Source organism: Epinephelus lanceolatus, chromosome 1 (genome assembly GCF_041903045.1).
Source record: "Epinephelus lanceolatus isolate andai-2023 chromosome 1, ASM4190304v1, whole genome shotgun sequence".
NCBI lineage: Eukaryota > Metazoa > Chordata > Actinopteri > Perciformes > Serranidae > Epinephelus > Epinephelus lanceolatus.
Window position 1 is genome coordinate 24,970,876 of NC_135734.1, and position 16,531 is coordinate 24,987,406.

The 16,531-nt window shown below is 34.5% G+C and overlaps 2 protein-coding genes across 9 annotated transcripts in view; one reads left to right on the top strand and one right to left on the bottom strand.

Annotated features, from left to right (window-relative positions):
* The first annotated feature begins 257 nt into the window (after positions 1 to 257).
* arpc4 (actin related protein 2/3 complex, subunit 4) lies at positions 258 to 4,483 on the top strand. The gene is made up of 6 exons (XM_033626125.1): positions 258 to 334; positions 2,199 to 2,317; positions 2,433 to 2,544; positions 2,668 to 2,763; positions 3,554 to 3,724; positions 3,948 to 4,483. Exons 1-6 carry the CDS (start codon positions 332 to 334, stop codon positions 3,951 to 3,953), a joined length of 507 nt encoding a protein of 168 aa, XP_033482016.1. The 5' UTR covers positions 258 to 331; the 3' UTR covers positions 3,954 to 4,483.
* pfkfb4b (6-phosphofructo-2-kinase/fructose-2,6-biphosphatase 4b) overlaps positions 4,478 to 16,531 on the bottom strand; it is a 29,381-nt gene continuing 17,327 nt past the window's right edge. For 2 of the 8 annotated variants that reach the window (XM_078167911.1, XM_078167892.1), the window contains exons 10-14: positions 16,374 to 16,478; positions 16,135 to 16,264; positions 15,891 to 15,950; positions 8,197 to 8,261; positions 4,478 to 6,371 (exon numbers count right to left, since the gene is read on the bottom strand). In XM_078167911.1, coding sequence (XP_078024037.1) covers positions 6,312 to 6,371; positions 8,197 to 8,261; positions 15,891 to 15,950; positions 16,135 to 16,264; positions 16,374 to 16,478 — 420 coding nt within the window. In that variant the 3' untranslated portion in view covers positions 4,478 to 6,311. Of the gene's footprint in view, positions 6,372 to 6,877; positions 8,029 to 8,196; positions 8,262 to 12,409; positions 12,592 to 15,890; positions 15,954 to 16,134; positions 16,265 to 16,373; positions 16,479 to 16,531 lie in introns of those variants that run through there. The other 6 variants (XM_033626122.2, XM_078167887.1, XM_078167915.1 and 3 more) reach the window with 4 other exon arrangements.

Here is a 16,531-nt window from a genome sequence, read left to right on the forward strand (position 1 = left end):
AACAACCTGTTAAATATCTGATTATAGTAATAAGCAGGCAGACTGGTGTAACATGTTTTCTCTAGTGAGCTTGTGGTGAGGGAAAAATATTATTGTCTGACTTTATTTAATTATATTAATACTGACATACGCAATTTAAAGACCATTTTGATTTATGACATTTACTGCTAAATGGAAATTTTGTAACCCCGGTGTGTGTTTTATTTTTAATCTTGCAAACTGAGATCAAATCCAGAGCGATAGCGGTTGAGCTGACTTCCGGTATGTTCACGGAAAAGCCCTGTCAAGTGTAACTACTTCCGCCTTTAGCCGCCTCTCATCACACAGAGCAATGGTAAGAGAAATTACACATATGTGCTGATAACCTGACGCAGTTTAACAATTGCAGATGTCAGATATAATCGATATTAGGTCGATACAGCTCCTCGACTTACAGAGCATCCATGTAGGACGGCGCAGCTCGGTTTATATCAAGTATCACCAGGACTAGCTAAGGAGGCAGTTAGCCAGCAGGCTAACGTTAGCTAAAAGAGCTAAAAGAGAAAACATCCCAGATACTGGCATAGAAACCTGCTTCGTCGCGGTGCATTTCCATGGTGATAGAATGTGACTGTTGGTTTAAGTTACGGAGTGTGTTGCCAGGTAACGTAGACGAACGAACTAACGTTACAATGATAAACACATCTGTGAGCTAGCTGACTGTGTAACCAGCTGATGGTGAAAATACATCAGTGTGATACACCTGGTGATGTTTGACCGTCTCCAGCTACTTTGTCCCTCACTTTAAAAATATTTTAATTAAATTATCATTTGCTTAAATGGGTGAACACTTTGAAAACTGTTTCCTGTCAGTGTCAACACCAGCTAGTGGAGTAGCTCAGTCTTTAGCAGGTAACAGCTGTTCAGATGATGTGATGCAGCTGCATTTTCAACATGCTTATATTGGTCACCACTTTTTGAAACTGCACCTGCATTTCACAACAGCATGTGGGTTATGTTCTCAAACAAAGATATGTAAATGCAGCATTTTATTGTTGATAAATAATGAAGTTGAGACAGTGTTTCTTATACTTAAGTGTTTGGCATCTCTGTTGTAATTTCATGCCACATACTGGCCAACATATAACAATAACAGTACCCTATATCTAATTAGTATTGTTGGCTGATAATATCGACTATTGATTTCCCAGTCGAGCTCTGTTCTGGAGCTTTTAGGAAAATATCCCCGAGCAGTACATGTCCTCCTTCAGCACAGTGTTGTGTCAGTGTCAACACTGTGTCTTAAGTTGAAGGACACTGTTCAGTTTTGCAGTAATAGTATCAGTGTGTACTTTGGCGTGGTGTCCTGATGTTTTGGCTCTGAGGAAACAACTAAGCAATATTGTGTTGGTGTTTTTTTTTCAGAGAGAAAAAAGAGAAAAATAGAAGTAGTTCAATGTGTAACTAATGTGATGTGATTAAGTGCAGTGGTGGACAGAGTACCACATAGGTTATAGTTAAAAATGTAAAAGTAAATTGTAGGTTATTTCTATCAATGTCTGTAACATTTACTGTTCTTTAACATCATAATTTTGCATAAGTCTTGGTGTAAAGGTAGACTTTATTTAGGTCTTAAGATAATGTCCACAATTATGAACATGTTTTCTCTTAGTTTTTCTGAATTTCGCCCAGGGCAATATTTTTGATGGAACTTTATTTCTTTAGAAAATGCACAGATATATTCAGTCTGTATAAAATGATTTTAAGACATTTGTATTTGGCAGAATTTTAGTGATGTTTTTAGGTGGCATTAATGTGATAATGTGATGGATAATGTATGAACCAGAGGCCCAGTCTAGGTCGAGACTTAAGACTTAGACTTAGACTTAGACTTGCTTTATTGTTTTATTCAACAAATACACCATTGGTGCACATATTAAACAAGATTTCGTTACTTTGGCTCCTGAGTAGACGCATAAATTATGTAACATACAATAAAATAAATTATAAAACACTGGTATGACTTAAAATAAGTTAAAATTTCAAATAATTAAAATTAAAATTACAGTGCATCACAGGCAGTCAGTGCTCTTATTCTGTAGATGTCAGATGAAGTGAGACCAGGGAGAAATGTGTCTCAGGTGCGCCTGCCCGTAGTTTCAGGCATTGTTCTTTAGGAATGATTCTCATCTACTCTCTTCTTGCCTCTTCTCCCTCAGACGGCAACCTTGCGCCCATACCTCAATGCGGTGCGTGCTACCCTGCAGGCCGCCCTCTGCCTGGAGAATTTCTCCTCACAAGTGGTGGAAAGACACAACAAACCAGAGGTGGAAGTACGGTGAGTCTGTCGCTTAGATTGTTAGATTTAAATTTGACCAGTGTGTATAATCTGAGTGCCACCTCTTAGTTCCTGTGGAGAGAAAATGAACTGTGTGTATTTCTCCCACTTACAGGAGCAGTAAAGAGCTGCTCCTCCAGCCTGTGATCATCAGCCGTAACGAAAAGGAGAAAGTCCTGATTGAGGGCTCCATCAACTCTGTCAGAGTCAGCATCGCTGTCAAGCAGGTCAGTCGGTCAGGCTGCTGTCTGGCTTCCAGTTGCTAAACTAAGCAATTAGTGATACATTTTGTTGATGTGAATATCGGAAATGTGTCTGTAACCCTGACCATAAATATTCTGCTGCTGCAGGCAGATGAGATTGAGAAGATTCTGTGCCATAAATTCATGCGCTTCATGATGATGAGAGCGGAGAACTTCTTCATCCTGAGGAGGAAACCAGTGGAGGTAAGTGGGCGTTGAAAGTGGGTCAGTCACAGTTACAGGATTCCCACACACACTCCAACAGTTGGAAAAATGCTTAAAATAGACGGATAGGCAACAAGTTGTCCTGTAAAAGGTAATATGGAACAAAAATGAAAATGATTTTGTTATGTGAACTGTTGCAAACATTCTAAAACAGTGGGTGGGTTGCGGCCCAAAAGTGGGTTGCAAGTGACTCGCCAACATGTCAAGTTTGTAAAAAACACACATTATTTTGAAGTACAGTGAATTTCCGCAACAGAGATTTTATTTTGATGTGCCTTTTGCTCTTGTAGACTTGTAGACTTGAATAATGGACAGCTACTTAACACATACAGCAAACTAGTTTGACAACATGGTCAAATCAAGTATGACGCTGAATATATAAAACTGTGTGTGGACCTTGAACTAATGACTGAGGAGAAATCTGGACCTCGTGGCTGAACCACTGTTCTAAAACATGACAAATTAGTCTACTTGATGTAGTCGTGGATGAGGTAAAGGTATGCAGGAGTTAGGTTTTGTCATGCCCTTAATGGCCTTGAATAGTTGGAGCTCTTGAACGTACCTTAAATGTCCCAGTCCGTAGAGACAGCAGTAACTAAACAGTGTTGTTCTTTTTTTAAACATCAAATGGCGGTTGCCATTTTAAGCCACAAATGTTTTCCACAAATACAATTCGTTGGGCTCAGTAGGAACCTTGATCTCACATTAGTGTCAGTTATTTATGTTTAAAGATAAAAACACTCTCTTGTCATCCGTCTTTGTTTCCCAGGGCTATGACATCAGTTTTCTCATCACCAACTTCCACACGGAGCAGATGTATAAACACAAACTGGTGGACTTTGTCATTCATTTCATGGAGGAAATCGACAAGGAGATCAGTGAAATGAAGCTGTCCGTCAACGCCAGGGCTCGTATCGTCGCCGAGGAGTTCCTCAAAAATGTAAGTTGTAGTTTTTCTGCATCACGCGTTTGACAAGTGGGTTTAGTTTTTGTATTATTTTAACATTAGCTCGTCTATGAGATTTCTGTGGTAGGTCTTTGATTCAGTCAAGTTTTATGCTGTTTATAAGATTAAAGTTATATTATTAATAGGGATGAAGTAATATAATTCATCTTTGTCTTTTTAGAGTTACTGTGGCTTACATATTCTTTTTCTTTTGCAGTTCTGAGAAAGAAAACCCAGGAAGACATTCCTTTTGCAATCTTGGCCGTCACTGTGGAGCTTTCACATCACAGAGCAGAGAGGAGACAAACTTTTATCAGCCAAGAGAAGTCGAGAAACATAAGACGTGCAGGCCAGTGCGGTTTTGCCCTTTAACCTTAAAATTCCCCTTTGCTCAGAAATATTGATTTTTGTACATAATGAATATTCACACCAGACATTACTTTCTGCCTGTAGAACATTAGACGTCAGGGCAGGTCCTTAAAAAAGGTATATATGATCAATATTTATGAGCACAGGGTAATATGGATTTTTAAAATAATTTAAATGTTCTTTTGTTTTTGTTTTTTTTTAAATATATATATTATATGCACATTTAATTTAGCTTGTTTTGTTATGACAGACCTTAGACCACGAGGGCAATCAACAATTGGTGCACATTTCTTGTAGTAGTCCACAGAATGAACCCTATTGTATGTGCAAATAAGTAAAATAAATATACTTGCTTAAAGATAAATAAAAACATTATTCTTTGTATTTCAGTGATTTATTTTTTATATTTGTTGTGGTGTTTTGAAACACAACCAGCAGCTCTGTCTTTACCCCAAACATTGAGATTGTGACAGCTGGAGACAAACAAGGCATTTGGAATCATATTTTCAGCACAGTAATGTACAGTATCAAATGTATAATATTACAGAAAATGTACAGAGGTCTCCAAAAACTGATATACCATAAAATACATGTAGATTCACACACACACACACACACACACATACACACATACACATATATTTTACATCAAACACACATGCGTGTACAGTTTGGACGGTACCTTTAAACTGAGGCATTAATTTCAACAATAAAATCACAGGTCAATCAAAGGCTGCCTTCTTCAGTGACATACTAATGACTGGAGATTTGTCACAGCATTTCACTGTCCATCCCAAAAATTCTTTTTGGTTTAAACATTATAATAGTAGCAGAGGAAAGGTCTGATCCCAAGAGTTCAGGTTACAGAACAGAAGCTACATCTGTGTCAGGTATATTTACAATCTCATTTCCATCCTTTATGGTGAAAGGATTTTATTATCACCTCTGAAATGGTTTAAGATTTATATTAATCTTTGTTTACTCAGAGTAGATACACTGTACGGACACCCTGAGAGGCAACTGAGGAAGAACAATTCTGGTGATCCTTTTCCCTAAATCTAAATAGTTTTCTCTCCTGTTTATATTTTTTTGTTTGTAGTTGTAATACTAATTTTGGCCACAAGAGGCTGAAGTGCACCACAACCACATGCTCTACATAGGACAAGTTCTGTAACATTACTGTCGTTTCTTCTTTTGGCGCAGACTAAATCACACAATCTTCACCTTGTTAAGCAAAATAAAAATGTAAATAAACATTATTTCTAGCCGAAAGAAAAACAAATGAGAGCAGTGTTAAATAACTTATTAACACACAATATATGAACCTCGTGTTTAGGGTGCATGGAGAAATTAAAACTCACCTGGGAGAACTCACGAATGCTTTGTCATTTTAAAAATGGGGCAGTCATGACAAAATGAGTTTTAGAACAACACTTGACAAAAAATAAATAAAAAATTCACAACAAAATTGATCCAGGCAAAACTCTTTTCCACTTGTTGCTCAAATTATCTTAATTTTAAAAAGACTATCTTGCATTTTTAGGACATTTTTTTCCACCTGTTCTTGAGTCATTAACACAGGAAAGAAAACCGTGTAGGTCAGACTTAAAAAATGTATCACCAGAATTCTTTGCTCACTTGCCTCTCAGGGCCTCCGTAACACAGTGGCTGCCTTTTTAATATAATCCAACAACTAGCAAAGAAAAACACAGTTTTTAAAAAAATAAAAAGTTCATTTGCGTTTCTGCTCACCAGTCAGGGAATTACGACTTTTATCATTTTAACTGAAGTAGTCTTTTCTTTAGAATCTTCACAGTTTTTTAGTGTCACGGTACTCGTTTTTCAAACAGTTAAAACGTCTTCAGAAACACTGGAAGCATATGGCAGTATACACGGTGCACAACACACAGTAGATATTAAATATCATCATGGAGGAAAAGGTGCTGAAATGTAAGGGAATATTATTGCAACAGCAGACCCACATATGAAAAAAATATTGGCATTTTCCTTTCGTCGTCCTCAGTTGGAGCTGAGCTAGAGTAACAGTTCAGTGAAGTTCACAACAGAACAGATTACATATAAAAATGACGTTCAGTGAAAGTGCTTTACAGTTTGAGTCTGGGTGGTTGAACAGCACCGCTGCCATTATGCAGTTCAGAAGTCCGAGCAGAAAGTCGGACGAGGTCTCGGCTGGAACGGGGAGTGCAGGAGGTTAGAGGTGAGCTGGGACTGTCTGCAGAGCGTCTTCTGTGGTGCGCTGCACGTTGACATTCTGAAACAGTGAGGAGAGGAAATGACTGGGTTATAAAAATTACTTATCCGACATTCACAGATTGACTTTAATTCATTGAATATGCCCTTGATACTCAACAGTGAAATGACTCATGCAATTAGTTCAATGAAGGTTGAATTAATGCTTTCAGCCGGTGTTAATAAACATATGAATGGACCTTGTGAGTGATGTTACAGTGGTTTTTAAATGACAGTTTTTGCCATAAAATAAATCTGTTGAAGGTGGATTTCTAAAGACTTGAATCACTTATGGTTCAGAGTTCTTTACTGCCACTGAACAGTCTAGATGACTCATATCAAACAAGACTTGAGAGGTAATACAGAAGTCAGTATTTTACTGTAAATGACTATTCATACATTACTTATTGCTTTATTCAGACAAAACATCCACTCTGACATGTGACGCACACACAACTGTACTTATACACACATTATACTCATTGATCACTGATGTATTCACCAGAAAAAAAAGTAACAGGAGAGAGATGATTTTTCCAATTTGAATTTTTATATTTGCAATAGCTTTCACAAACACCAAAAATCTGAAAAAGTACATTTGATGTACATACACGTGTGTAAGTGATGATTTTATAATTGTGTTCTATATATATATTATATATTGAAATTTTAGGCAGGATTTTGTTGGGTGTTACTGATTAACCCTTCACATTTAAACATTAACAAGTGTTAACATAGAGACATTAGCTTTAAAAAACAATTACTCATATGAAAATAATATCGTGCCTCATTTGCAGTAAAAATATATGATGAGGTTAAATGTATGTTTTACTCGTACACATAAAAATAGTTAACATGTTAAGACAATTGGAATAATATTAATTATGTAAAAAACAAAGTTACATCCTACATGTGTGACTGAAGACAGATAAAAACAATGTTAATGAAATGTGCTTGTCGTCATGTTCTCTCCTTCATCATATTTATTCCACCACACACACACATTTGTACTTCCATACTTGTGAGGAACTTTATTTACCCTAACTGAATTTAAGCTTAATTCAAACCTGCCCAAACATTCTCACCCCCAAGGTCTGTTAAATCACACTGGTCCTCACAAATGTACAAGTACACAAACACACACAGCTGACTGATTTGTCCTAAAACTCCAATTATGTTATGTAGTTCCAACAAAAATGTACAACTGAGTAAAATGCATTGGCCCTGAGAACTCGACCCACTGCAACAAGTCAAAACACAAGCAAAAGGAGAACAGGTCTTCACCACTGACAGAATATGATGCATTCAAGAAAAAAAAGTACATGAGTTTATTTTCATTAAATGAACTTTACATATTATTATTACTATGGTCATTATAGTTTTAACTAATTTCCATTGTGTTCTGTGTGGTCTGCAGAGCTCCAGTAATTGGTTTTGTTGTCTTACACTTTCTTCTTTAAGCTGCAGTGCACTAAGCTCTCAGGGCCTATGTAGGAAATGACTTCACAAACATGACACAACTAAGACAAAAATGAAATGAGAACAAAAGGGCTGAGCGGATGGAGGTAGGGCTGTCATTGTTAAGTGATGGCACAGTTGTCTTGATTGCTGTCAGGGATCACAGGTTGGACGGAGACTGAACACGGCTTCCTCTGCCGTGTGTGACAGATTTACTTTCTCTGTGCAATAAGAAGAGAGGGACGCATCAGCACTGACTGCCACAGCTCCTTCAGCAGCAGGGAGATGCAGACTGAATTTGATGGCAGCTGGAATCAGCTGTGAAGCAGATTCATGTTGTCTACGTGGCCTGCTGAGAGACATAACAGTGTGCTGCCTGGGATACCTACCTCTGGTTTTTCTCTGTGTGTGTTCACAGAGTCCACGCCTAAATAGACAGACTCCACTTTACATCCTGAGAGGGAGGAAACATAACAAGGGAACAGTCAGAACAAGTGGAAATAAACTGTCAAGTTATCTTTGGTCATGATATGTAACCACCTAATGTGGCAAGGTTTCATTGGACTGCAAATAAAACTATTTTACAATAAAACATGAGACGGAGTCATTATTTATATTATTTATGAAATTATTCATTATTTTTATATCATACTTAACTATAATGTTGTTTTGAATTTTTATGACAGACTATACTATGACGTTTTTATGAATTCTTTTGACATACTATACTATGACTGTTTTTATGAATTTTTCGACATACTATACTGACATTTAAAAAAAAAAAAATCAACATACTATACTATGACCTTCTTTATGAAATTTTTCGACATACTATAGTATCACTTTTTTTTTTTTTTTAATTTTTCGACATACTATACTATGACATTTTTTATGAAAATTTTTGACATACTATACTATGACTTTAAAAAAAAAAATTGACATGCCATACTATCACATTTTTTTATGAAATTTTTCGACATACTATACTATGACCTTCTTTATGAAATTTTTCGACATGCTATACTATGGCATTTTTTTACTTATTTGACATACTATTCTATGACATTTCTATGAAATTTTTCGACATACTATACTATGACCTTCTTTATGAAATTTTTCGACATACTATACTATGGCATTTTTTTTTACTTATTTGACATACTATACTATGACATTTCTATGAAATGTTTCGACATACCTATGACCTTTATGAAACTGTTCAACATGCTATACTATGACATTTCTTATGACATTTTATGACTTTATTTATGAAATTTTTCGACATACTATACTATGACCTTTTTTTTAATGAAATTTTCCGACATACTATACTATGACATTTCTGTGATATTTATGACATTTTTTATGAAATTTTTTGACATACTCTATGACCTTTTCAATGAAATTTTTCAACATACTATGCTATGACATTTTTTAATGAATTTTTATGACAAACTATACTACGACATTTTTAATGAATTTTTTGACATACTATACTATGACATCTCTTGTGAAATTTTACGACTTTATTTATGAAATTTTTCGACATACAATACTATGACATTTTTAAAAAAACAAAAAATCAACATACTATACTATGACCTTCTTTATGAAATTTTTCGACATACTATAGTATGACTTCTTCTTTTTTTTTTTTTTTTTTGGACATACTATGCGATGACATTTTTATGAAATTTTTCGACATACTATACTTTGACATCTCTTATGAAATTTTATGACATTATTTATGAAATTTTTCGACATATACTATAACTTTTTTTTAAAAAGAAATCAACATACTGTACTATGACATCTCTTATGAAATTGTATGACTTTATGAAATTTTCCAACATACTATACTATGACATAAAAAAAAAACAACAAAAAAACCCGACATACTATACTGACATTTCCTATGAAATTTTATGACTTTATTTATGAAATTTTTCAACATACTATACTATGACATCTCTTATGAAATTTGATGACTTCATTTATGTAATTTTTCAACATACTATACTATGACATTTAAAAAAAAAAAATTCGACATACTATACTGACATTTAAAAAAAAATCGACATGCTATACTATGACTTTTTTAATGAAATTTTTCAACATACTATACTATGACCTTCTTTATGAAATTTTTCGACATACTATACTATGACATTTTTTAATGAAATTTTTCGACATACTATACTGACATTTCTTATGAAATTTTTGACATACTCTACTATGACCTTTTTAATGAAATTTTTCAACATACTATGCTATGACATTTTTTAATGAATGTTTATGACATACTATACTACGACATTTTTTTGACATACTATACTATATTTCTTATGAAATTTTTTGACATACTATACTATGACATTTTTTATGAAATTTTTCGACATACTATACTGACATTTTTTAAAAAAAGAATTTTTTGACATACTATACTATGACCTTCTTTATGAAATTTTTCGACATACTATACTATGACTTTTTTTTTGTTTGCAATTTTTCTACATACTATGCGATGACATTTTTTATGAAATTTTTCGACAAACTATACTATATTATGACCTTCTTTATGAAATTTGTTGACATACTATACCATGACTTTTTTAATTTTTCGACATACTATGACATTTTTTATGAAATTTTTCGACATACTGTCCTATGACATCTCTTATGAAATTTTATGACATACTATACTATGACATTTTTTATGAAATTTTTCGACATACTATACTATGACCTTCTTTATGAAATTTTTCGACATACTATACTACGACATTTCTTATGAAATTTTATGACTTCATGAAATTTTTCGACATACTATACTATGACCTTTTTTTCATGAAATTTTTCGACATACTATACTATGACATTTCTTATGAAATTTTATGACTTTATGAAATTTTTCGACATACTATACTGGCCCTTTTTTTATGAAATTTTCCGACATACTATACTATGACATTTCTGTGATATTTATGACATTTTTAATGAAATTTTTCGACATACTATGCTATGACATTTTTTTTATGAATTTTTATGACATACTATACTACATTTTTAATGAATTTTCTTGACATACTAAAATATATTTCTTATGAAATTTTTCGACATACTATACTATGACCTTTTTTCATGAAATTTTTCGACATACTATACTATGACATTTCTTATGAAATTTTATGACTTTATTTCTGAAATTTTTCGACATACTATACTATGACATTTCTTATGAAATTTTATGACTTTATTTCTGAAATTTTTCGACATACTATACTGACCTTTTTTTAATGAAATTTTCCGACATACTATACTATGACATTTCTATGTGATATTTATGACATTTTTAATGAAATTTTTCGACATACTATGCTATGACATTTTTTTATGAATTTTTATGACATACTATACTACATTTTTAATGAATTTTCTTGACATACTAAACTATATTTCTTATGAAATTTTTCGACATACTATACTATGACTTTTTTTAATGAAATTTTTCGACATACTAAACTATGACATCTCTTATGAAATTTTATGACTTTATTTATGAAATTTTTAGACATACTATACTATGACATTTCTTATGAAATTTTATGACATTTTTTAATGGGATTTTTCGACATACTCTACTATGACCTTTTTAATGAAATTTTTCGACATACTATGACATTTGACATACTGTACTATGACATATCTTATGACATTTTTCGACATACTATACTATGACATTTTTATGAAATTTTTGACATAATATACTATGATATTTCTTATGAAATTTTTTGACATACTATACTATACTATACTATGACATTTTTTATGATTTTTTTTGATATATTATGCTATGACTGTTTTTATGAATTTTTCGACATACTATACTATTTTTCTTATGAAATTTTTCGACATACTATACTATGACAATTTTTAAGAATTTTTTTTTACATCAAATCAAATAAAACTTTATTTGTATAGCACTTTTCATGCATTAAAAATTCAGCACAAAGTGCTTCACAGAATAGAAACATACAACAAAAATATTACATACATACTGAAAACCCGCCCCTCCCACCCCCACATATAAACACACTCACACACACACACACACACACACACACACGGTCAATATAGTCAATAACATGGCTGGGCACTGAGGAACCAGGTGAGGAAAGGACCACCTATGGGGAGCTCACCCACACTGAGAGGTGTCACAGCCTACGGCCATAGGGAGCGCCGCCACAGAGACCACCTGGGGTGGACTCCACACATGGTGCAGAGCCCCCCCAGTCCTCCGGACCTGAGGGATCTCCAGGACGACGTCCCCGCGGGCAGACCGGGCACACCTCTCAGCGTGGAGGCCCCCATGAGGAAACACTGGAACTAAAAACTAAAAAACTAAAAGGCAATATGATAAGATAAAACAAGTATCAGATAAAATAATAAATAAATAAATAAATGAAGATTTAGAAACTTAATAATAATAATAATAATAATAATAATAATGCATAAAAATTTAAAAATAAATCATTTAAATGCATTAGAAATTAAAATAACATATAATGTAAGAATCAAAAGAGTAAAATAAATCAGTTAAAAGCCAAACTAAAAAGGTGAGTCTTAAGCCTCCTTTTAAAAACATCAACAGTCTCAGCAGTCCTGAAGCTCTCCGGCAGGCATTTCCACAAGTGAGGGCCATAATGGCTGGATGCAGCCTCCCTGTGGGTTTTTGTTCTAACTTTTGGAACAGTTAAAAGGCCGGTGCTGGAGGACCTCAGGATCTGCGAGGGTTGATATAATAAAAGCAGGTCAGATAAATAAGATGGCCCAAGACTGTTAAGACATTTAAAAACTAATAAAAGAACCTCAAAATCGATCCTGAAACACACGGGGAACCAATGCAGCGATTTTAAAGCCTTTGGAAACACAGCTTGAAATAGTAAAAATGCATATATTATATCAAAGTCGAGTGTCTCATTAATCATTCACAAAAGTCTGAGTGAAAATAACCATTAATAACTATTAGAAAACCTGGTTTAAAAACAGCTCATTTTGCTGTTTAGACCACTTGCCAGGACAGAGTGGGCGTGGCAGATAACGCTCTGATTGACATCTCCCTGGCTCAGCAATGGCTGCCACAAATTTAATCCAGCCGTACATGTTTGAGCCCTCTGATGATTCAGAGGACGAAGCAGAAGCTGAAAATTATTCCTTTCAGGTGGTCACTGAATGGTAAGTTTCAAAATGTTTCGTGATTCATATTAATGTTACTTCGTAGAACGTACAGCGTAGCGTCGCGGTGTATTCATTTGTGCTCCACTGACTACGTACGGAAGGGACACGTAGAGAAACCAGCGGGGTTGTTTACCGTTTGCTGAGCCAAGAGGCTGCATGTAGGCTGCATGAAATGTTAAAGCATTTTCCACCTAAGTTATTACATATATTTGAGTTATCTACAAGTTTACTGTACTGTTTGTCATCTACTCGCTTTCAAATGTCCGCCACGGACACAGTGTCATGGATAAACAATAGAAGAGCCCCGTAAAATAGAGTTGTCGTGCCGCTCTCGTTGCCAGTGGAGCCGCTGTAATTGATTAACAGGGGGGCGAGCTGCTACAGGACTCGCGCTGCAGACGTGCCCGGTTGAGCCCGGCCGTTAGCTGAGATGAATGACAACGGGAGGCTAGCGCTTTGCCTTTCTTCATTGAGATAGGTTTTCATTGAAAACATAAATCTGCTCCGTTTTTCTGATAATAGCCTTTTTTATTCAAACACATCCAGTCTTAATAGATTAAATATGTCTTTACTCTGACACACACACCGACCCTCAAAGCGGGAGAGACCGGTGCCGGCCGGCCGTCTCCCTGGCATTGTGTAGAAGTATTTGCCCGCCTCGAATAATGTTCCCCTCCGGCTGAAATTGTGTTGTTTCCCGCAGTATCACCTCCGCGATTGGGGATATGTTTATGCGTAGCAAAGCTAACTGCGTGGGGTTAGGGGTGAGGAAGGGTGCACATTACGTCCCCTCCCCGCGAGCCGACACGGGCACCGGGCCCGGGGGGCAAGCCCAGCCGCTCACAAGCCACCTCTTCCTGCAGCTCCACGAGTTGCAAAGGCTCGGATTGTCCGGGCTCTGGAGCCGGTCAACCTGATTCGAGTGCTGCTGGGAGCCCGTTGGAGGCAGAGCCTCCGCTGGGTCGCAGCCGAGCGGTTCAGCCAGTTTACGATCTGTATTTTCTAAACATCAGACTAGAAAGAGGAGTTGGCTCAGACTCAAAGAGGCAGATTTAGCTGGAGCAGAAAGGTTTTGTTGCGCTGCCACTGGGGGGCGGGATGAGACAACTGACTGATGATTTATGATTGGTTTGGAAGTTATTGCGTAATAAATCTCAGAGATAACCAAATCAAACCCAATTTCAAGAATGTACAAAAACTTAAAAGACAGATATTTCGCATTTGGATGGAAACAGATTTCTAATTGTTTTACATGTTTAATATTATGTAAATAAGACCCTAAATTACATAGTTAGAAGGCTATTGTGGATTTGGGTTTCCAGAGGCTTTAAAACTGGTGTAATGTGCGCCTGCCCTCTGGTCCTCGTCAACACTCGTGTCATACTATGCTATGACTGTTTTTATGAATTTTTCGACATACAATACTATGACATTTCTTTCAATGAATTTTTATGACATACTATACTATGACATTTTTTATGAATTTGACATACTATACTATGATATTTATTATGAAATTTTTCAACATACTATGACATTTTTTTCTGAAATTTTTCAACATACTATAATGACATTTTTTTTCTCGACATACTATACTATGACATTTCTTATGAAATTTTTCAACATACTATAATGACATTTTTTTAAATGAAATTTTTCAACATACTATACTATGACATTTTTATGTTGTTTTTTCTCGACATACTATACTATGACATTTTTTATGAAATTTTTCAACATACTATACTATGACATTTTTTTCTGAAATTTTTCAACATACTATAATGACTTTTTTTTTTCTCGACATACTATACTATGACATTTCTTATGAAATTTTTCAACATACTATAATGACATTTTTTTATGAAATTTTTTGACATACTATACTATGACATTTTTTATGATTTTTTTTACATACTATACCATGACATTTTTTTATATATATTATACTATAACATTTCTTTCAATGAATTTTATGACATACTATACTATGACATTTTTTTTAATGAATTTTTATGACATACTATACAATGGCATTTTTATGAAATTTTTCAACATACTATACTATGATATTTCTTATGAAATTTTTCGACATACTTTACTAAGACATTTTTTAATGAATTTTTATGACATACTATACAATGACATTTTTTAGGAAATTTCTTGACATACCATACTATGACATTTTTTCTGAAATTTTTCAACATACTATGACATTTTTTATGACATTTTTCGACATACTATACTATGACATTTTAAGATTTTTTTTTTACATACTATACTATAACATTTCTTTCAATGAATTTTTATGACATACTATACTGACTTTTTTTAATGAATTTTTATGACATACTATACAATGACATTTTTAATGAAATTTTTCGACATCCTATACTATGAAATTTCTTATGAAATTTTTCGATATACTTTATTACAACATTTTTTAATGAATTTTTATGACATACTATACAATGACATTTTTTTATGAAATTTCTCGACATACTATACTATGACATTTCTTATGAAATTTTATGACTTTATGAAATTTTTCAACATACTATGATATTTCTTATGAAATTTTTCGACATACTTTACTACTACATTTTTTATTAAAGTTTTTGACATACTATGCTATGACTTTTTGTTCATGTATTTTATGACATAGTATACTATGACCTTTTTTATGAAATTGTGCAACATACTATACTATACTATGACTTTTTTATGTCATGTTTAATGACATGGAATACTATGTGTTTTTAATGACATACTATGAATTGTGAATTGTGATTGCACACCAGAAACATGATATGTCAATACATGCCTAGAAGATGACAGAACTCACCGTAAGCCATGGGGGTCAACTTCAACACTGTATGCAAAGGACACTTAAGATAAGGCAACTCTGCTGTGGAGACAGAGACACAAAGTTATGGAACATCTTGAAAGTTTCAGGGTCATATTTTCATTTAAGGCTGCTTATGGCGCTTTTCAATACTTTGCCTGGTGTATATCATAAATCAGCAAATAATCTGAAGCAGTTTATACACTTTAAAATGTTCATATCGCCTATTGTAAGTCCGTCATACCTGCAGTCTTGTCCAGGAAATATGCAAGAAGACAACGCATGACGGCCTGGTGACAAACAACCAGAACATTCTCCTGTCTCTCCAACTCCATGATCACAGGCTCCAGTCGCTGCACCAAGTCTTCATAAGACTGATGGATAATCACAGACCCATCAAAAACACACCATGTTCAGGACACACACAAACACAATCACCTCTAAAGAATAACAATGAGACATTGTGAAGAATCACATTCTCACCTCTCCTTTAGGATAGCGGTAGCGGTACTTGTCTTGGTCTCTCAATGCAAACTCCAGAGGGTAATGCTCTTGGATCTCCTCATACATCATCTCCTCACACACACCCTTTGTAAAGAGGGAAGACGATGTGTTTAGCTTGAGTAAACACAAGCCTAAAA

What these genes read in the sequence shown, in the direction of transcription:
- arpc4 (XM_033626125.1), top strand. An exon ending in AAACCAGAGGTGGAAGTACG is followed by an intron (nt 2,318 to 2,432) that starts GTGAGTCTGTCG and finishes TCCCACTTACAG; the next exon opens with GAGCAGTAAAGAGCTGCTCC. An exon ending in TGAGGAGGAAACCAGTGGAG is followed by an intron (nt 2,764 to 3,553) that starts GTAAGTGGGCGT and finishes TTTGTTTCCCAG; the next exon opens with GGCTATGACATCAGTTTTCT.